This window comes from Salvelinus fontinalis, chromosome 41 (assembly GCF_029448725.1).
Source record: "Salvelinus fontinalis isolate EN_2023a chromosome 41, ASM2944872v1, whole genome shotgun sequence".
Lineage (NCBI taxonomy): Eukaryota > Metazoa > Chordata > Actinopteri > Salmoniformes > Salmonidae > Salvelinus > Salvelinus fontinalis.
The window spans coordinates 5,118,857-5,141,339 of record NC_074705.1 but is presented as its reverse complement, the minus strand read 5'-3'; the positions used below and the strand labels follow the sequence as shown (position 1 = coordinate 5,141,339).

Here is a 22,483-nt window from a genome sequence, read left to right as displayed (position 1 = left end):
CTGATTTATAATGGGAAACATGCAGGTGTGCAGTCTTTGCAGAAATGGCACACATATTTAGTGTGAAATTTACGCAATGGTTATAAATGAGGTTGAGAGAGGATTTAGCACCTACAACATTTCTGTCAACTGTGACTTTCGTTATCACACTGTAGCAGTTTAAAGGTCACTGAATTTCAGTGAAGTAAGCAGAGGTAATATACACCATCAGACCAAACACCGTGTAGGAATACTTTGACAGAAATATTGATGGTTGTATAGAAACACTCTGCCACTCTCTATGTAGTGTTACTCTGGGGTCACAAGTGAAGTCTGTACCAGTATGGTCAGTCTGAAATAACACTCCCCCCCCCCCCCCCCCCCCCTGTTATTTTCCAAGGTAAGTTGACTGAGAACACGTTCTCATTCACAGCAATGACCTGGTGTCACGACTTCCGCCGAAGTTGGTCCCTCTCCTTGTTCGGCGTCACCGGTCTTCTAGCCATAGCCGCTCCACCTTTCATTTTCCATTTGTTTTGTCTTTTCCTACACACCTGGTTAACATCTCATAATTACTATGTGTATTTAGCCCTCTGTTCTCTCCATGTCTGTGTGGGGTATTGTTTATTGTCAAGGTTGGCACGCTTCTGGCTGATTGCGCCGGGTTTTGTTTTGTACCCGTGCTTTGTGGCAGCCGGCACTTTGTGCTGCCTCACTTGTTCTTTGGGCATTTGTTTTGTGACGTGGTTGCGTTCTGTTCTCATGATTGCCAAGTAAAGTGCTTTGTCCACTCATCTCTGCTCTCCTGCGCCTGACTTCCATGCACCAGCTACACCCACCGTTGAAAAGTGCTGGCCCGTGCTGGCCCATCCGGATCCCTCTTTGGCGTTTGTAGTGGATTTGGATGCGTTCGAGGCTGGGATAGGAGCTGTGCTCTCTCAGCGCTCGGGTACGCCACAGAACTTCCGCCCCTGTGCCTTCTTCTCGAGGAAACTCAGCCCAGCGGAGCGAAACTATGACATGGGGGACCGGGAGCTGTTGGCTGTCGTGAAGGCGTAGAAACATTGGCTTGAGGGGGCTAAACACCCTTTTCTCATCTGGACTGACCACTGCAATCTGGAGTACATCCGGGCCGCGAGGAGACGGAACCCTCGCCAGCCAGGCAGGTGGGGCAAGTTTTTCACCCGTTTTGTTTTCACCCTTTCTTCCAGAACAGGTTCCCAGAAGGCAGACGCACTGTCCCGGCTGTATGACACAGAGGAGCGGCCCATGGATCCCACCCCCATACTTCCCGCCTGGAGGCGCCGGTAGTGTGGGAGGTGGACGCGGACATTGTGCAGGCATTATGTGCAGAACCCGCTCCCCTCTAGTGTCCCGCTGTGCATCTGTACGTTCCGTCTGCTGTCCGTGACCGGCTGATCTATTGGGCACACATGTCACCCTCCTCTGGTCATCCAGGCATCGGTCGGACGGTGCGCTGTCTGAGTGGGAAGTACTGGTGGTCCACTTTGGCTAAGGACGTGAGGGTTTGTTTCCTCCTGCTCGGTGTGCGCTCAGTGTAAGGCTCCTAGGCACCTGCCCAGAGGTAAGCTACACCCCTTACCCGTTCCACAACGTCCATGGTCGCACCTGTTGATCGATTTCCTTACCGATCTCCCCCATCACAGGGAAACACCACGATCCTGGTTGTTGTGGATCGTTTCTCTAAGTCCTGCCGTCTCCTTCCTCTGCCCGGTCTCCCTGCGGCCCTACAGACCGCGGAGGCCTTGTTTACGCACATCTTCCAGCACTACGGGGTGCCTGAGGATATAGTGTCTGATCGGGGTTCCCAGTTCACTTCGATGGTCTGGAGGGCATTCATGGAACATCTGGGGGTCTCGATCAGCCTTACCTCGGGATTTCACCCCGAGAGTAATGGGCAGGTGGAGAGAGTGAACCAGGATGTGGCTAGGTTTCTGCGATCTTATTGCCAGGACGGGCCGGGGGAGTGGGCGGCGTTCGTGCCCTATGCCGAGATGGCTCAGAACTCGCTTCGCCACTCCTCCACTAACCTCACCCCAGTACGCACTGGAAGGGGGAATCAGCCGGTTCTGGCGCCTTGGCGTCAGACTGAGGCTCCTGCGGTGGACGACTAGTTCAGGCGCGGAGGAGACATGGGACGCCGCTCATGTTCACCGCCAGCGGGCCGTGGTGCGCCAGAAAGCCAGTGCAGACTGTCACCGCAGTGAGGCCCCGGTGTTCACACCGGGGGACCGGGTCTGGCTCTCGACCCGAAACCTGCCCCTCCGCCTGCCCTGCAAGAAGCTGGGACCGCAGTTTGTGGGGCCATTTTAAAGTCCTGAGGAGACTGAACGAGGTAAGTTACAGGATACAGCTTCCCCCCGATTACCGTATTAACCCCTCGTTCCATGTGTCTCTCCTCAGTCCGTTGGGGGCTGGCCCACTCCAGGAGTCTGGACATCGAGGGGGTCCCGGCATACTCCATTGCGCCATACTGGATTCGAGGCATCGGGCGAGGGGCCTTCAGTACCTCGTGGACTGGGAAGAGTACGGTCCGGAGGAGAGATGCTGGGTCCCGGTGGAGGACGTATTGGACCCTTCAATGCTGCGGGAGTTCCACCGTCTCCATCCGGCTCACTCTGCGCCTCGCCCTCTGGGTCATCCCCGAGGCTGGTGTTGGCCCGCTGCTGGAGTGTCACGACTTCAGCCGAAGTTGGTCCCTCTCCTTGTTCGGGCGGCGGTCGTTGTCACCGGTCTTCTAGCCATCGCTGCTCCATTTTTCATTTTGTCTTGTTTTCCTACACACCTGGTTTACATCTACTCATAATTACTATGTGTATTTAGCCCTATGTTCCCTCCATGTCTGTGTGGGGTATTGTTTATTGTCAAGGTTGGCACGCTTCCGGCTGGTTGCGCCGGGGTTTGTTTTGTACCCGTGCTTTGTGGTAGCCGGTACTTGGTTTTTGTTCTTTGTGCTGCCTCACTTGGTCTTTGGGCATTTGTTTTTGTGACGCGGTTGTGTTCTGTTCTAATGATTGCCAAGTAAAGTGCTTTGTCCACTCATCTCAGCTCTCCTGCGCCTGACTTCCATGCACCAGCTACACCCACCGTTGACACCTGGGGAATAGTTACAGGGGAGAGGGGGATGAATGAGCCAATTGTTAGCTTGACAGTCATTCCCCCCACTTATCACTCAATCTTACATATTACAAAAAATTATTGGGCAGACAGATGTCTTTATTTCAGTCACTGCCAACATGAAGGGAAACGGATGTGAGTGTACTGTTTCATGGGATTGACATTGAGCAAAAGTTAATTTCTTATTGACTAACTGCACCCCACAGCACCAGAAGCAGAAGTAGCCTGAATACAAACATACTGGCCAATTGCAGAACCAAACATTACTTACACAATGTTGTCTGCTCAGACTGAGTACAGAACTCAACGTCTATCCAACGTTAGTTGTTCAATAGAGAAACAAAGTCAAACTTGGGTTGCCTAGTTATAATGAATCTTGAGAGCTGAGAGGATGAAGTGTTTTCTAGCTTCTGTCTTACTGTTTCACAGAAACACTTGCACCTCTGCTAGTGCATCTTGGTCTTTGCAGAACACAAAGAGGCCAACATATTAACAACAGCCGCCTCAACAGGTCCACTTCCTTCTTTAGACACAAACAATGATAGATTCTGCACCACCACAAGGCTGAAGGGTTCTTATATCATATAAGCCTGATGTGGATAAGTGAGTTTTCCTCTAGAGTGTACATGCTGGGTTAGATACATACAGCCAATACATTATACATATTACTATAGAGGTCATGGATCTGTTTGGAAATGAAGTTTTAATTAATGGTTTAGTTGTCGTTACATCTCTTCACATGTAATTAATGAGGCCTACATGATACATGGAGATGGAACATTGAAAGCAAGGAAAATGCATGTTCTGATGATGCCTAAATCTCTACTGCTGCAGGGAGTATCTTTTACAAATAAAAAACACTAACACCTGGTGGAAATGCACATGATCACATCTGTCCACAGGAACATTGTAACGGTGCTCTAGCTCTTCCTCCTCCGACGAGGAGAGAGGGATCGGAAGACCAATGCGCAGCAAGGTATGTAGACATAATGAATTTATTTTACAAGACGAAACGAAATACACTTGGATAATTACAAAACAAATAAACGATGTAGACAGACCTGAACGACGAACTCACATGAAACACGAAGAACGCACGAACAGGGAAAAAACAGACTACACAAAAACCGAACATATAAACAAACCGAAAACAGTCCCTTGTGGCGCAACGACATACACAGACACAGGAGACAACCACCCACAACAAACAGTGTGAAAACACCTACCTTAATAATATGACTCTCAATTAGAGGAAACGCCAAACACCTGCCTCTAATTGAGAGCCATACCAGGCAACCCTTAAACAAACATAGAAACAGAAAACATAGACTGCCCACCCAAACTCACGTCCTGACCAACTAACACATACAAAACTAACAGAAACAGGTCAGGAACGTGACAAACATTGTTTCTACTTGATTCTACGTAACATAATGTGCAGGATTCATACAGTAAGTGCTGATATTTACAGCAACAGAAGACGATCTACAGTACAGGACCTATTCAGCCAGGTGTCATTAACCAATCAATGGAACTATATAAAGTCAGTATCAGCTGTAAAAATAGGGGCATTACAGTAATCAAGACATACAGTAAATTGATATACTGTACAGTTGTAAATACAGGGCTGGTGAAATACTATTTAACCCACAGTGATAGAAAAAGGTGTCTAATGCCCTGTTGTCATTGGTGCCAGAGTTCAGGGGTTAGAATGTGTGAGCTGGAGGGTTGAGTAAAGCCCATTGTCTCTCCTTGTGAACGTGCTGTAGGGCTCCAAGTCCTGTTGCTCCTCCTACAAATACATTAACAATATGTCACCATATTACACTGTTAAATCTCATATGGGGCTTTGGAAATATTTGTAAATGTTGGCAAATTCAATTGAAAATGTGAAAGAGCATAGTCTGTAGATGCCTTGAGACTACAGGTAACAGCAAGCAATAACAGTCCTGACAGTCTTACGACTACAGGTAACAGAGCAAGCAAGAACAGCCCTGACAGTCTTACGACTACAGGTAACAGAGCAAGCAAGAACAGTCATTCAATTCCAGGTAACATCAAGTATAACAGCCCTGACAGTCTTATGACTCCAGGTAATATCAAGCAACATCCCTGACAGAAAAGACAGTGTCGGTGCATCACCTCTTTAAAGGTGTACGCCGCTTTCTGCTGAGTTTTCCTGCTGTGTAAAAGAAGAGAAGACCAGTGAATGAACGTAGCATAACATGGTTTTACACAGCTGATGCTTTCTGGAACAAAATGTTTGTACGTGTGTTTCTGCGTGCATGCTTTGCTCCGACACAAATTTTTGACAAGGCAGGAAGTGAGAAGCCTCAACAGTTCAGTTATTAGTGACCTACAATAACCTTATCGAGTCAGACTTAAACGTAGGTCAAGTAGCCTATATCATACATTAGGGTATTTCATATGATCTCAGATCTGTTTATACTCTCTTGCCAGCTCTTTGTAGTCACACCATTGACATTTAGTTGGCAATAGAGCAGAAACATATCTTAGACCTACAGTATAGCCTACCGCTTATTTCTGAGGCCCATAGTTCTCTATATGAATTGTAGATCACATTGCTATTTGAGATTGAACTTACAGTATATTATTACAGTACCTCTATAACAAATTAATTGATTCATTCAAGGACCAAATATGTCAAATACCCATCAACTTTTATTTTAACAAGCTAATAAGAATATCTTACTTGAGATTACATTTCCTCGTGATTATTCCAACAAGGACCACGACAGCTACAAATCCTGCAAAGGCTGCTATTTTCATGAAAGGACGTAGGAAAGAAAGGTTGTTTGAGACATGGGATCCTGAAAAAGAAAAGAGAAGAAGTCATTGTGATCCTATATGGCTTGTTTCTCTTCCTCCACTCTGGTCATTTACATTGTTGACAGATGCTCAGTTTGAACACTATTTTTATTACAATCCAGTTCACTTGGACTGAGATGGTAGAGATGACTAAATGAGACCAAACATTCACAGTACAAGCTAAATGTGACACGCAAACCAAACACTTACCATTGACAGAAATATTGAGATGCAAAAAATCTGTTCCTCCATTATATGCACACTGACAGGTGTAGATCCCTTCATCAGATGGTTGTATGTTGCTGATGTGTAGAAACACTCTGTCACTCTCTGTCTGCAGTGTGACTCTGGGTTCACAAGTGCTGTTTGTACCATTTTGGTCAAACCGAAGAGACACTTGACAGTCATTCCCACCACTTATCACTCTATCTAACTTACATATTACAGACATCATGTCATGAATGGTTTGGTTTGGACAGGCTGGAGTGCCCAAATCTGCTCCTGTTTCCAATGTTTTCACTTGAATCTCTGTAAACATGAAGGAAAATGGTTTGTGAGTGTATTGTTACATTTAAATGTTTGTTTTGCATAACAATTGCAATGCCCAATTTGTTGCATTGGAGAAAGGTGTGTGTGTGCATATATATATATATATATGTGTGTGTATTCTGACACAGTTTCTGCTTCCATAAATGCAGTTCAGATTGTGGAACTCCTATTCTTATATGAGGTAATACTAATGCTGTTAAAATTTCGCAAATGAAATATGAGGACAGGGCCCCTTTCCTTTTTCAGTGTTGTACAAACTGTACATGCATGCTGTGTGTTTAAGAAAAGGACAAATCTTACCTTCAAAAGCTGTGCACACACCCCACACCAGCCGAAGCAGAGAAAGCCTGAATGCACATCTTCCACACATAATGACCAACTGCAGAACCAAACGTTAGTCCAATATTTTCTGCTCAGACCGACAGCAGAACAAAAGGCAAACCAAAGTGATGGTCCTTTGACAGGTATGAAACAGTTACATGATCTTGTGCTGTCTGAGAGGAGGAAGTGGTGCTGTGTAAATGTATTCTAAGTGTGACTTTCACAATGACAACACATCTCTTGGGCTGTGTCTAGGGGCTATCCAGTGCAACCACTACATATTGCATAACAATAAATACATATGTCAAGAGGTCCACTTCCTGCTCTAGAAACAATGATATATTCTGACACCACCACAAGACTGAGGGGGGTCTATATCAAGTGTATGTAAGTGATGGTTATTTTTATTTGTATTTATTATATATCCCCATTAGCTGCTGCCTTGGCAGATCTAATGTTACTGCTTGTATGAGTTACTTGATGTGGAATAGAGTGTTAGATCGGGTCCTCCAGGTTAATAACAGGAAATGAACCTACCCAGTGCTATGTTTATGATAAAACTAGTTATTATAATCATTCAATTATTTCCTTTTTATATACCAATGCCTTATTAATAGATCTGCAGCAGGGCAATAAAGTCCAGGGGCCTCATTTATAAACCCTTCGTACTTATAAAATGGACCACAGAACGTGTGTGCACCAGTAGGGGTGCGTGGGTAAAATCACCGGGGAAGCCAATCCTGAAAAAAAGCCATATTACAACCTGTGTTGTGATAATTGCATTGTTGGCTCTATAACCTGTTAGTTCATATGCCTTGACACCGTGATATATAGGCCTAAAGCCTAGACAATAAGAAAACACAATGGCAGAATAAATTAAACCACACCTTTGTTTAATGTGTAACGGTTTTCTTCTGTGGAAGAAGGAGAGGACCAAAGCGCAGCGTGATTAGTGTTCATCATGTTTAATAAAAGACAATAAACTGAACACTTCCAAAATACAAAACAACACACGTGAAAACCGAAACAGTTCTATCTGGTGCAGACACACAAAGACTGAAGACAACCACCCACAAAACCCAACACAAAACAGGCTACCTAAATAGGGTTCCCAATCAGGGACAACGATTGACAGCTGCCTCTGATTGAGAACCATATCAGGCCAAACACAGAAATAGCAAAACATAGAAATACAAACATAGACTGCCCACCCCAACTCACGCCCTGACCATACTAAATTTTGACAAAACAAAGGAAATAAAGGTCAGAACGTGACATAATGTTTCTGACTACTAAACAACTGTTGATTTAATGGAGAATTGCCGCAAGTCACAAAGACAGGAGCTGCCTCCACTATTCCAGCACCTTTTCAACTTCAACATTTCATCATAATCACCTATGCTTAGTCTAATACAGTGACAACTAAAATATTTAGACTAATCAACGTAAACTAAATATGACATGGCTGTCCATGGTACTGATTTCTGTGTCTGTGTGTGCGTGCAAGTATAAAAAACATGTCGACTCACCCTACTTGTAGAAAAATAACGATGCCATCCTCCTCTTTCATGTTGCCTAAACGGTCTATCACTCTGTCATACAGTACACTCTTTTAGTTTTTGTTGTCCTAGGCTACCTGGCTAAAATACTTGCTCGCTAGACTAACTTCCTTTCATGGACAACAATACGCCTGGCCAACTAGTTAACATTAACCTACTTCATCTAGCTACATGTTGAACTTCAATCCTCTCAAGCCTGGGGCACACGTTTGACTTGTGATGTGATTGGTCTGAAGCCAAATCCAAACTGGCTTCTCTTGACATTTTTTTTTTTTTTTTTTTGGTGCACCAGGACAGCTGAATGATGGGTGTTTTCAGGTGGAGTTTTAATGCTCTTTCACGAGCGTACAGTTTCAGGACAGGATTTATAATGGGAAACATGCTTATGCATGGCGTGCTCCATATTTATAAATCTCTATTTCTGTAGGTGCGCAGTATTTTCAGAAATGGCACACGCATATATTTAGTGTGAAAATTACACAATGGTTTTAAATGAGGACCCTGGAGTTTGTGAGGGACTTAGAGGAGGTTTTGAGGGAGGTTGTGAGAGGATTTTGCAACTATAACATTTCTGTCAACTGTGACTTTCATTATCACACTGTAGCAATTTAAAAGTGCTGTTGATATCACTTGTCTCAAACAGATATGACACTTGATATTCAACCCCTCCACTTATCGTACATGTTACAAATAATATGTTAAGTGTTCGGTTTGGACAGATTAAAGCACTGCTCTTTCTTTTTCTAATGTTTTCACTTGTGTCTCTGTAAACGGGAAGGGAAACCATTGTGAGTGTATTGTTTCATGCGATTGGTTGTCTTGAGCATGAATAGTGAAGTGAAAATGTATTTTGAGTTGACCAAGTGCATCAAAACTGCAAAGAGAAAGATGTATAATAAACAATAATACTGTTCTTACTCGGTTCACATTGTCCCGGGTTAACCTTATATTGTTAGAAAGGGTTTGAATATTAACAGAAATGCCGCCAACATTAAAAGAAATCTTAGGACATGTAATCTTCCCTTTTTTGTTGTGTATATTTGTGTATATTGAGAAAACGACTCTTATCTTGAGGATTGGTGCACACACCCCATATCAGCAGAAGCAGAGCAAGACAGAAAGCACATAATGACCAGCTGCAGAACGAAAAGCTAGGCCAATATTTTCTGCTCAGACCGACAGCAGAATAAAAGGCAAAGTGATGGTCCTTTGACAGGTTTGAAACAGTTACATGATCTTGTGCTGTCTGAGAGGAGGAAGTGGTGCTGTGTAAATGTATTCTATCTTCTATGTGTGACTTTCACAATGACAATACATCTCTTGGGCTGTGTCTAGGGACTCTGCAGTACAACCACCACTTAATAATAAACTATGTGTCAAGAGGTCCACTTCCTGCTCCAGCAACAATGATAGATGATAGACACCACCACAAGACCGAGGAGGGTTATATCAAGTGTATGTACGTGATGGTTAGAACTCATCCTCCAGGTTAATAACAGGAAAACCTATCAAGTGCTATGTTTCTGTTATTAATAATTAATTTCAATGATTCCCTTAATAAATGCCCTATTGACACATACAGCAGAGCAATACATTATTTGAATTTAAGGGAGTTTGTGAGAGGGTGTGAGAGGATTTTGCACAGGTATGTGTACTGTGGCACTGCTGAGTGCTGATGTTCATTTTACTGATCAATACACATTTTTATTAGCATCCCATTTAGGCTATCTACATCACACTAAAGGTCTCACTTCTAAAAAATAATGCATTCTTCCTCTCATGAGAAACCGCAAGGTACAGTTTCTAAAGTTAAGTAGTCACCTGCGCCTCCCCCCTAATGTGTGGTGTGTTCTCACTTCTCAAACCTCATAACAGACGAACCATGGTAGTGAAGTATAATCTTGTCTTGTGGCGAGCTGCTCTATTCAAGCCACAGTCTCGTGTGGCTATCTTTCAGTGACAAGGCTGAAGACTCTCCTGGTTGCGTTTTGACACAGTGGCGGAATGCGAACGAAATTAAGCTCGAGCGATGTTTCTGTAGGCTACTGCGATGGCAGAGTTTGCAAAACAAATCCCCTCCCAATTGAAACAAATAATAATCATGATATCATTCTGCCAGGTAGGCATACTTTCTAGTTAACATTTAATTGAGAATGTTAGTGGGAAAGCCTTTCTATCTACTCATAAGACACTTGCAGTATCATTAGTAGCTTATCGCTAACTGACTACACAAAGTGATAGATAAACGCGCGTGCACGCACGCAATCAAATACCCATGATGTTGCTTCTTCAGAAAGCTGTATACTACACTATTGTTTTTAAACATTTAATTATTGTAACATTATTTGTCTGGCTGTTGAGGATGACAGTTTGGTTTGGTGCTCATCTTTCTGCTGCCACGCAATATAGTCCAGTGGATAAATTCAATAATTGTACAATTTTATAATACAAGTATAAAACTTGGTACACTAATACTTGCTACCTTAAGGACTATTTTAAAGATTGAAGGCAGTCTGGGAAGCCTGTGAATCAACCAGGACTGATATTTTAATAAAATGGCTGCCATCTGGATTTCCTGTTAGAAGAAAATAGGGTATAAAAACAAAGGGTTGCACACTCCATATGTATAACCTCCCAGTCATTTATTGGGTAAAAGAAACACCAACTTTTAAGCATCACTGTGCCTTCTTCAGGATAGAATAGGGTCAAATCATTCCAAACAATATAACAATTGCTAATGTTATCTGCCCACTAAATAAATCCCACAGGTAATACAGAAAAAAATTATAAGAGTTCGCCAAATTTCAGTTTGTGACAAAAACAAGCAAGAAGGTTTCTCAACAGTTTTTACCCCCAAGCCATAAGACTCCTGAACAGGTAACCAAATGGAGACCCGGACTATTTGCATTGTGTGCCCCTCTTTTACACTGCTGCTACTCTCTGTTTATCTTATATGCATAGTCACTTTAACTATACATCCATGTACATACGACTTCAATTGGCCCGACCAACCAGTGCTCCCGCACATTGGCTAACTGGGCTATCTGCATTGTGTTACACCACCCGCCAACCCCTCCATTTACGCTACTGCTACTCTCTGTTCATCATATATGCTTAGTCACTTTAACCATACCTACATGTACATACTACCTCAATGAGCCTAACTAACCAATGTCTGTATTTAGCCTTGCTACTCTTATTTTCAAATTTCTTTTTACTGTTGTTTTATTTCTTTACTTACATACACACACATTTATTTTTTTCGCACTATAGGTTAGAGCCTGTAAGTAAGCATTTCACTGTAAGGTCTACACCTGTTGTATTCGGCGCACGTGACAAATAAACTTTGATTTGATTTGAAGTATAGTGTAAAGAATCATTGTACCATCTGAACCGCTATTAAATATATTTTCCATAACCAAAAAGATTGTATTTACAGCTATTTTGAAGCTGGTGTATAAAACCGAAAGTAAAAGACGCAACAACTAAACTTAAGGATGGGAAGCATAGAAATAGCACACATAGAACAGATCTACCGCATCTTAGACTTGCTTTCAATGAGAATGACAGATAATTTCTATGTGAATTAGGTCTGGGCGTCCCAAACGTTACATATTGCAACTTTAATAGGGGTCATTTTGAGGTCCTTTTGACCATAGTCCAGCGGCTACGTGAAGATTTTTGCGACTTTGTGATAGAGCCACTAACATATCACACACAGCTAGGTAATGTCTAAATAAGTAATTTTGGCTATAGTGCCAAAACTGATTTTGTCCATTAGTCCCCTGGCAGTAATTTCCAATATGGCCACCAACCAGCTGCGTGCATGGGGTGATATTAGACTAGATTCACATGACCATATCTCCATAAATAATTGATACATATTGTTTGTTTAAAATGTTTTGAGGGGGTCTGGAAAGCACAGTAAAATTGCTAAAAAATGCCATATATACGTATCCTTTAAAATGTTTGTAGAAAAGTGGGGAAAACTGATCCCTGTTTGACTGTCATCCTTCCCAAATTGTCTCCAATCTTTAAAATGTCTAGTATTAGTGGGCCAAGTTGGATGCTTGAAATGATCTTGTGTATACTGTATTTGGTTCTTATCCACTGTTTGTTTCACTTTCACCTCCTGGCCTGCAGAGGGCAATACCACGTTCCCCTCCCCGCAAATTACCCATTGTTAGTTTCTACATCGGTGGTCTTAATCAAATCTGTCAGATTTCTCGGGTGCTTTACACCGGGTACAGAGTTTAAAAGTCCAGTTAAACATTTATGCAGGTAAGCGCCATAAATTATGATTTTGCAGTAGGCTTATCAAGCGGTGTAGCTAGCACAGAGTGGTCTGATTCAACTTTTAGAAGCTGCGTTAGCTGTGTCTAAGGTTTGCATTACATTGTGTTAGCTAGCTAAGGTAGCTAGTTTAGCAAGCAAGGATTAGCCTGCTGTCTAATTCTTCACTCAGCTAAACGTGTAATCTGTTTTTGGACTAGCCAAACAGTCTATTGTCATGTTATCACACTGCATCTTGCTAAATTGTATTTTGCTTGCTTTTCAGCAATCTCTCTTTCTGTTTTGCTTCCCAATCCAATGCAATGCTATACTATGCTGTGTCAGGCAGGGCATGTAACGTTATCCTTCTGCTTTCACTAGTCACTGATCATGAAAAGTTCAAAGGAAGCTGTGCAGACTGCTGCCAAGGAGTTCCTCCAGTTCGTGAACAAAGGAGTGTCTCCATACCACGGTCAGAACACGAATCATTCTAGGACTGGCAGTTTGATAGTTAAAGAAATGGTGTCAGTGCTACAGGTTCAGAACAATGGCAATATAATATTTTGTAGGCATGTAGCTGTCAAGAGCATGTAACCAAATGCAGTGGTAGACTATTCCAACCTAACTTGAGTGGACCTTGATCTTTAAATAAGATGTCCTCTTTCCGAGCCTGTACTGATGCCGTTTTGTTGTGCAGCCTACCTTTGCACTCTGATCCATTTACAGTCCATTCACACTATCCTTGGTCTAGATCCCCTCCTGAGCTGTCTTAAAGCCACCCTCTTATCAGACATTTAATTTATATGTCCTCCGGTTGCACAGGTTGTAACTCATAAAAGGAACGAGGTGGCTTGAAGTTAATGTCCTGCTCTTTTCACTCTGTCCTATTTGTGAGCAGTGGTTGAGGAGTGTAAGTCTCGTCTGCTGGGGGCTGGCTTTACTGAGCTGAAGGAGACTGAGCAGTGGAACATCAAGCCTGCCAGTAAGGTCAGTCAATACATGGAGGTTCCAGTCCCACACTGATCTACACAGCATTATAGGGCTTCATCATATAGGGATCAAATAATATTTTCCTGTCAAACTGTGCTTGATTGAGAATGAACTACTCCTTTTCTCTCAACAGTACTTTGTGACCCGTAACTACTCCTCCATCATCGCTTTTGCTGTGGGCGGACATTTCCAGCCAGGCAATGGCTTCACTATGATTGGAGCACACACAGACAGCCCCTGTCTGAGGGTAAGGATGAAATTCTACACTGGGCAAAGAACTGGGCCATGTTCATTAGGGACAAAATGTTTTGAAACAGGGAGGTAATGTCTGAACTTGTCCATTTTAAGAACAAAAATATTAGTTTTCCGTTGCCAAACGATTTGCTACGGTGTACCCTACTGAACACGACCCAGGGCTAACTTCGCCAACCACTGGGGATAGTAGGTCATACTTGTATTTGGTCGCTAACTTGACACCCTTCTCTCTCTGTGTGGTTGATTCAGATTAAGCCACGGTCCAAGAAGACCAAACAGGGCTGTCTGCAGGTCGGGGTGGAGTGCTACGGAGGAGGAATCTGGAACACCTGGTTTGACCGTGATCTGACCATCGCCGGTCGTGTTATGGTCAAGGTATGGCAATGTAACCCTACCCATCTAACCCTTCATTCACAACTGAAACATTAATGTTGGCCCATTCTTAGGTTTCTGAACTTGCATGAACTATGTGTTGAAGTGTGTCTGGAGAATGGAGGTGTGTTTGTGAGGACCTTACATGGGAGTTGTTGTGTTATTGTGGTGCAGACTGGAGATAAGCTGGTCCATCGTCTGGTTCACGTGCCCCGGCCGATCATGAGGATCCCCCACCTGGCCATCCACCTCCAGAGGGACATCAACGACTCCTTCGGCCCCAACAAGGAGAACCATCTGTAAGTCCCAGATTGCATTTCAAAAGTCTTAACTGGCTTCCTCTCCTTGCCGCCTCTCCATCTACACTGATCTGATGACCGGACAGGGGAAGGCATTATGGCAGGAATTTGCTGTCACCTGTTCTGTTCTTTCACATCAATGCAGTTGAAGGGGAGGAGACACACCCCTCAAGGGACTAGGAGAACAAACATGAATTGGACAGAAAAATAAGCATTTAGTAACTGTGTGTGTGACAGAGTGCCCATCCTAGCCACTGCTGTGCAGGAGGAGTTGGAGACTGGCTGCTGTTCCACTGGGGATGCCTGCGATGCCACCACTGTTGTAAGACTCTTAACTATCCATATCTCTCACTGTATACTCTACAGTACTAGATACAGTTATACACAGTCCAATGTACCACACACACTAATCAATCACTTGCCATACATAACTTCAGTAGGCCTTCAGTACATTAGTACATTTCTCCATCTCTGTCACTCGTCCAGGCAGAGAAGCACCACCCGGCTCTGGTCAAGGTGCTGTGTTCAGAGCTGAACGTTCAGCCTGAGGCCCTGCTGGACTTTGAGCTGTGTCTGGCTGACACTCAGCCAGGGGTGAGTCTCCTCTCCTCAACACCTCCACCCCCTCTGTTGTTAATGACATTGATAACAGATTACTGACGTGTGTCTGCTGCATAGGCAATTGGAGGTGTGTTTGAAGAGTTCATCTACTCCCCTCGTCTGGACAACCTCCACAGCTGCTACTGTGCCCTACAGGTGAGTCTCCTCTCTCCTCTGTTCCAACTCAACACTCCACCTCCAGACACTAACACCAGCCACCTCAACAACAGGTCTCCTTCTCAAAGTACATAAAGCTCTGAGAGTAGGAACCTCACATATTTTCCTCCAGTGTGTTTGAGAGGGACGAGAGGAATCGGAACATGACTACCACCATAATGTGAACGTCCTCTTTAACCTTACCATTCATTCTCCTAACCTCTACTTCCTCTTTAACCTTAACCTTCATTCCCCTAACCTTTACCCTCTTTTCCGCTGTCCACTAGGCTCTGATGGACTCCTGCATCTCTGGAGACTCTTTGGCCACAGACCCCAACATCAGGATGGTAACTCTGTTTGACAATGAAGAGGTCGGTACCCCAATCATGTGTTGGCTAAATTCCTTCTGTGTAGAACTTGGGCTTCTCCTTATCACTGGCCTACAGCTATGAACTATAACTAGGGCCCAGAGTGTTCTGGTGGTCAGGAAAACCCCCTGGGGACATATTCACAAAGTATCTCTGATAAGGAGTGCTGATATAGGATCAGGTTCCCCCTCTGATTAATTATAATTTAAAAGGTACAACTTATCCTAGATCAGCACTCCTACTCTGAGATGTTTTGTCAATATGGCCTGTATATCTAACTCAGGGCTCTCCAACCCTGTTCCTGGAGAGATACCCTCCTGTAGGTTTAGACTCCAACCCTGTTCCTGGAGAGATACCCTCCTGTAGGTTTAGACTCCAACCCTGTTCCTGGAGAGATACCCTCCTGTAGGTTTAGACTCCAACCCTGTTCCTGGAGAGATGACCTCCTGTAGGTTTAGACTCCAACCCTGTTCCTGGAGAGATACCCTCCTGTAGGTTTAGACTCCAACCCTGTTCCTGGAGAGATACCCTCCTGTAGGTTTAGACTCCAACCCTGTTCCTGGAGAGATACCCTCCTGTAGGTTTAGACTCCAACCCTGTCCCTGGAGAGATACCCTCCTGTAGGTTTAGACTCCAACCCTGTTCCTGGAGTGATACCCTCCTGTAGGTTTATACTCCAACCCTGTTCCTGGAGAGATACACTCCTGTAGGTTTAGACTCCAACCCCAGTTGTAAAATTACTTATTTAGCCTATCACCCCCGCTAATTAATACAATCAGGTGCTCTAAATTAGAGTTGGAGTATAAACCTACAGGAGAGAACAGGTTAGGGTTCGCCAAACCTATCTGGTGTGCTAACACTTAACACTTCCCCATGTGGCCTGTAGGTGGGGTCAGAGAGCGCCCAGGGGGCAGCGTCCAACCTGACAGAGCTGATCCTGAGTCGACTGTCCTCCTCCCCCACCAACCTCACAGCCTTCCAGCAGGCGGTGCCACGCTCCTTCATGATCAGCGCAGACATGGCCCACGCCCTGCACCCCAACTACCAGTCAGTACCATACAGTAACCTGTCAATCACTCCGTCTCTATAGTAACACTCCAACTACCCCTACTCCCTTTGTAGAAACGCTGTACTGTTAATCACTGTGTGGTTGCATCCCAGTTCTCCACCATTTTCCCAAAGTGTCTATTTCCTGCCATGGATTTAATGGTGGAGCCTCCCTCCAGCCCATTATTACACCAATCAAATGTTTTTAGATCCATGACAGAAAGTGTGCAAGTGAGGTCAGGTTCTAGAACATCATCCCAACTACCAGTCAGGCTCTAGAACATCATCCCAACTACCAGTCAGGCTCTAGAACATCATCCCAACTACCAGTCAGGTTCTAGAACCACATCCCAACTACCAGTCACACTTTAGAAAAAGGGTGGAGAATCAGGATACAACCTCTGTCTCTAGTAACACCCCAACTACCAGTCAGAGATTGTCCTGATTCTCCACCCTTTCTAAAGTGTGACTGGTAGTTGGGATGTGGTTCTAGAACCTGACTGGTAGTTGGGATGATGTTCTAGAGACTGACTGGTAGTTGGGATGATGTTCTTGAACCTGACTGGTAGAGACAGTGTGAATGTTTGTATGTTTTCTATGGAGAGTAACAGCATATTGTGTACAGTATGCCTGGGGAATAATAGTCTCACTTATATATTTATATTAGATCTATAATTGACTGCTGTTGTACTGTTTTTGTGCCGGCTGGGACCAGAAGACAGTTTGAAAGATGTTTGCTGTGTTTATAGTTTTAATCGACTTTCATTTTCACTCTAGGGAGAAGCATGATGAAAACCACAGACCAGCCTTCCACAAGGTACAGAGCTCAAATTACCCCCTCAGCAATACACACTGACAACCCCAGACCAGCCTTCCACAAGGTACAGAGCTCAAATGACCCCCTCAGCAATACACACTGACAACCACAGACCAGCCTTCCACAAGGTACAGAGCTCAAATGACCCCCTCAGCAATACACACTGACAACCACAGACCAGCCTTCCACAAGGTACAGAGCTCAAATTACCCCCTCAACAATACACACTGACAACCCCCATTAGAACTGGTGGACATATTGTTGGAATCTTCTACAAAAAATGTCTACAATTAGATTTAGGTAAAATAGTCATGATGGTCCTGTGTAATATTTGTGACAGACATGCTATACAATTACTTATGTATGTTTTCTATACAGATATCTGAAGTTGTAGTCAGTGTGATTGTCTAAATGTCCTCTCTCTCTCAGGGTCCTGTAGTAAAATTCAACAGTAACCAGCGCTATGCCACTACGGCTGTGACCGCCTCCATCTTGAGAGAGATCGCCAGTCGTGTTGGTGTGCCTCTTCAGGTAATTGGCGCGTGTGATTTTGTTCATACATACTTGGTTCTGTGTGCTTGGTGGACTGTGTGGGCTTGTGATCTTGTTTCTTAAATCCACTCTGCAAGGAGCACATCTCCTAGCAAAGTAGTGCTGTGGGGATTTAAACCAAGCCTTAGTCTAGTGGGGATTTAAACCAAGCCTTAGTCTAGTGGGGATTTAAACCAAGCCTTAGTCTAGTGGGGATTTAAACCAAGCCTTAGTCTAGTGGGGATTTAAACCAAGCCTTAGTCTAGTGGGGATTTAAACCAAGCCTTAGTCTAGTGGGGATTTAAACCAAGCCTTAGTCTAGTGGGGATTTAAACCAAGCCTTAGTCTAGTGGGGATTTAAACCAAGCCTTAGTCTAGTGGGGATTTAAACCAAGTCTAGTGGGGATTTAAACCAAGTCTAGTGGGGATTTAAACCAAGTCTAGTGGGGATTTAAACCAAGTCTAGTGGGGATTTAAACCAAGTCTAGTGGGGATTTAAACCAAGCCTAGTGGGGATTTAAACCAAGCCTAGTGGGGATTTAAACCAAGCCTAGTGGGGATTTAAACCAAGCCTAGTGGGGATTTAAACCAAGCCTAGTGGGGATTTAAACCAAGCCTAGTGGGGATTTAAACCAAGCCTAGTGGGGATTTAAACCAAGCCTAGTGGGGATTTAAACCAAGCCTAGTGGGGATTTAAACCAAGCCTTAGTGTAGTGGGGTAGGGGTGATTTTAAACCAAGCTTATGGGAGAGATGAGGGAAACTGAAACGAGAGCCTCTGCCTCTTAAGAGTAGATGATGAAGGATGTTCAGCTCCCACAAGGGCACTTTATTCACCTCAGGGCCTGGTGAGTCTACGGCTCTGGTCCATTTCCCTCCCTGAAGTGTGCACTCATTCACCCCCATGTGGACTCAGAGGAATGGACTGGTGTAAAGCCAGATTTAAATAGCAGAGATGCAGGAACGACAGTTCCAGTTCTGACACATGTTGAGTTTCCCCACACAGCTGACATCCAATTTATGCCTGAGTGCTTAATGGGCATCCATGTCACATGGAAATGTAATCAATAAAACTGAATGTAACAGTACATTTGTGTATTCTTTCCACAGATGCTTCAACTGTACCTTGTAAGTATGTGTTAATTCATTACCCTCCTGACCCTGTTTCTGTGGCCCCAGGATGTGATGGTGCGTAACGACAGCCCCTGTGGGACCACCATCGGCCCCATCCTGTCTTCCCGCCTGGGGATCCCCGTGCTGGACATCGGTGCCCCCCAGCTGGCCATGCACTCCATCAGGGAGATGTGCTGCACCTCCGGAGTGCTCCAGTCTACCAGCCTATTCAAGGTACTGGACCCTGTACTAACCCACTCCAGGGTTGGGGTCAATTTCAATTCAGGAAGTACACTAAAATCCAATTCCCTTGAATGCTTTTCAATTAGGAAAATGTGGCTTTGGAATGACCCCCAAATCCTGACCCACTCCATCACACTGATTCCCTTTTCACTCTGCTGTTTCTCTATGAGCTAAACTGAGCCAGGCGGTTCTGCCTGGCCTGGGTACGCATCTACTGTAGTTGCTGGAAAATTTGGAAGGAAAATATCAGAACCAGCACAGTGCGGTTGGGAACAGCACGATAGTGTGAAAGTGGTATCAGAGAGTCAGTACATTCTATGGGTCTAATTGTGTTGTAATCTGACCAGACATAGTGAACCATAATGTCTCACTATGTTGGTGTATGATGTGTCTTTTGTCTGTTCTTACCAGGGCTTCTTTGAGCTCTTCCCCACTGTGAGAGACATGGTGACTGTGGACTAGCCTGGGGAAAGGACACACCATGGACAGACAGATGTCCTCCTCTGGGTCTCTCTACACACAGTGTTATTTGTATACTCACATGACACAGTGCTACAGCAGATTTTTTTGCACACATTCAGAGGCAAGGAAAGTTCCTTCAAATGATGTTTCTGATGAACTGAAATGGTTTATAAAATAATACATCTTTTATCTACACATCCTCTCTCCTTCCCTTGTTTTTGCTGACTCATTCTAATACGAAACTGACTAATTTGTGGAGGTCATAGGATAATTTTAGATGTACTTTAATGTCCATTAATTTACATAGAGCATACATTTGTCTTAAGGCTCACAGGCACCCCCCCCCCCCCCCCCCCCAGAGATCCGCACACATATAGCCCAAAAGGCTGAAAGCAATGGAAACTACAGCGTCCCTGGACCAATCATATGGGGTTAAGTATAAAATAATATAAAATAATAATATAAAATAAACTTGATTGATTGATTAAGTGACTTGCTGAAAGGCACAACGGCAGATGATGCATTTCCACACTAGATGTTCCCCTCTTGAGTTGGGATTCGAACCGGCAACTCTCTGGTTGAGGCCTGCTTCCCTAACCGCTGCCTCTTATGTTGCACTGGATCTCCAATTCAAATAAAGTCTTTGGCCCACACTCTATAGCAAGTCTAGTACCAGTGGTGAAACAACATACAATGTTGGCAAATATACTGAACAAATATGTAAACACAACAATTTTACTGAGTTACAGTTCATATAAGGAAATCAGTAAATTTTAAATAAATTCATTAGGCCCTAATCGATGGATTTCACATTACTGGGCACGGGTGCAGCCATGGGTGGGCCTAGGAGGGCGTATAGGCCCACCCACTTGAGAGCCATGCCCAGCCAATCAGAATGGGGTTTTCCCCACCAAAGGGGTTTATTTCAGACAGAAATACTCCTCAGTTTCATCAGCTGTCCAGTCCTGGGCTGGCGTGGTTAGATGAGGTTGGAAGCGGCTTATGGTAGAGAAATGAACATTCAGTTCTCTGGCAACAGCTCTGTTGGACATTCCTGCAGTTAGCATGCCAATTACACGCTCCCTCAACTTGAGACATCTGTGGCATTGTGTTGTGAAAAAACTGTACATTTTAGAGTGGCCTTTTATTGTTCCCTGCACAGGGTGCACCTGTGTAATGATCATGCTGTTTAATCAGTTTCTTGATATGCCACACCTATCAGGTGGAATGGATTATCTTGGCAAAGGAGGAATTATCACTAACAGGGACGTAAACACATTTGTGCACAATTTGAGAGAAATAAGCTTTTTGTGAGTATGGAACATTTCTGGGATATTTTATATCAGCTCATGAAACATGGGACCAACACTTTACATGTTGCGTTTTATATTTTTCTTAGGTATAATTAGAGGAACTGAGGAAAACATGGTAAAAATTACTTGAACTTTGTTAATTTCGCCCAGTGAGCTATGATGCAGTGGTGGGTCTCCCAAAGGTAAACCAGCCATGCAGAAAGACTAACCCCTACCGCTCCTGATCCGAAGCAGCGCGCATCCCGGGATTTACACATTTCTCGTAACACTTGCTGTCGCACGCACAGTTGGTGCGCTTCTGCTGCCGAAAATCGACGTCCTTCCTTTGGAGTCGGAGTGGATGTGCGGCATTAGAAAGTCCCTCCGATAGTTGACACGGATCATGAGGGTTTAAAACGCACCGCTCAACAGCTCTGTCTGTCTTGGGGAAAACCATGGGATCTCAGCGACTATGGAGCGTGCTATGTGTGATGACGGTGTGCTATCAGACGGGGATGTCAAGCAGATACGGTAAGGGAGAAAAAATTAACTGAGTCACTCACAGAGGCAGGTAACAGGTCTACATACACAGACATTTAGACATCTCCGACAAGGCAATAGCGTATAGTGAGTAAATCAATGAAATATATTGACGAGGACCATGAGCCATATTCTGCTACTTACTTCAAACTGGATTTGTCAGAATAGCAACTAAGAATATAGCCACATATGCTCAATTATTTTAGTATCATTCACCATACTGTTTTGCTTTTATGTGCATTGTAGCATAGTGTTATAAACAACGTGAATTATTTACTTATACATTACAAATGTTAAGAAATTGAGAGATTCAGATGTGATTCAACATCATTTCTGGATGTCAGTTATGTTTGTTTATGCTATTTATGTAGGCTGAATGTGAAATTGCGTCACAGTACACTTGGTTTGATAAGTGACTTGAGGCTATAGACTTCTGCTTGGATTGAATTATGGGTTTTACGAAAACAGCGTCAGGCATGATTCATCATAGCTCCTCTCCGCAATAATAGTGGAGCAAGGACCAGTAATAGCCTGCTGTGCCCCACGCCTTGGCTCGGCGCGCTCAATAAAAACAAAACTGTTTGAGAGCGCTTCTTCACGTCATTCAAAAGTCCGAAGATTAGGGTTTGGTTTTTGTGTCGGCTACGCATCTGGTGTTTTTGCTTTTGTGGATGACGATGTCATTTTGATTTGTGTAAAATGCACTGCGCTAAGTTTAATCAACATGCACTTGGCTATTGATGCAATGTCAA

The 22,483-nt window shown here is 44.0% G+C and overlaps 3 protein-coding genes across 8 annotated transcripts in view; 2 read left to right on the top strand and 1 right to left on the bottom strand.

The window, feature by feature from the left end:
- Positions 1 to 4,094: 4,094 nt before the first annotated feature.
- LOC129840452 (uncharacterized) lies at positions 4,095 to 7,044 on the bottom strand. The gene is made up of 5 exons (XM_055908354.1): positions 6,796 to 7,044; positions 6,157 to 6,474; positions 5,831 to 5,948; positions 5,260 to 5,299; positions 4,095 to 4,909 (listed from the first exon to the last, which is right to left on the bottom strand). Exons 1-5 carry the CDS (start codon positions 6,863 to 6,865, stop codon positions 4,817 to 4,819), a joined length of 639 nt encoding a protein of 212 aa, XP_055764329.1. The 5' UTR covers positions 6,866 to 7,044; the 3' UTR covers positions 4,095 to 4,816.
- A 5,519-nt stretch (positions 7,045 to 12,563) lies between these two features.
- LOC129840437 (aspartyl aminopeptidase-like) lies at positions 12,564 to 20,094 on the top strand. The gene is made up of 15 exons (XM_055908335.1): positions 12,564 to 12,656; positions 13,029 to 13,119; positions 13,546 to 13,634; positions 13,771 to 13,884; positions 14,142 to 14,267; positions 14,439 to 14,563; positions 14,801 to 14,885; positions 15,050 to 15,157; positions 15,242 to 15,319; positions 15,607 to 15,690; positions 16,574 to 16,734; positions 17,512 to 17,551; positions 17,981 to 18,082; positions 19,261 to 19,428; positions 19,849 to 20,094. The coding sequence occupies exons 1-15, from the start codon at positions 12,651 to 12,653 to the stop codon at positions 19,897 to 19,899; spliced, it is 1,428 nt and encodes a 475-aa protein (XP_055764310.1). The 5' UTR covers positions 12,564 to 12,650; the 3' UTR covers positions 19,900 to 20,094.
- Positions 20,095 to 21,420: 1,326 nt separating this feature from the next.
- The window catches only part of ptprnb (protein tyrosine phosphatase receptor type Nb), a 38,743-nt gene continuing 37,680 nt past the window's right edge, over positions 21,421 to 22,483 (top strand). For 4 of the 6 annotated variants that reach the window (XR_008757194.1, XM_055908326.1, XM_055908327.1 and 1 more), the window contains exon 1: positions 21,421 to 21,722. Coding sequence is in view for 5 of the 6 variants with exons in the window: in XM_055908326.1 (XP_055764301.1) it covers positions 21,647 to 21,722 (76 nt within the window). In the remaining variant the exon portion in view is untranslated. The remainder of the gene's footprint in view (positions 21,723 to 22,483) is intronic. The other 2 variants (XM_055908329.1, XM_055908325.1) reach the window with 1 other exon arrangement.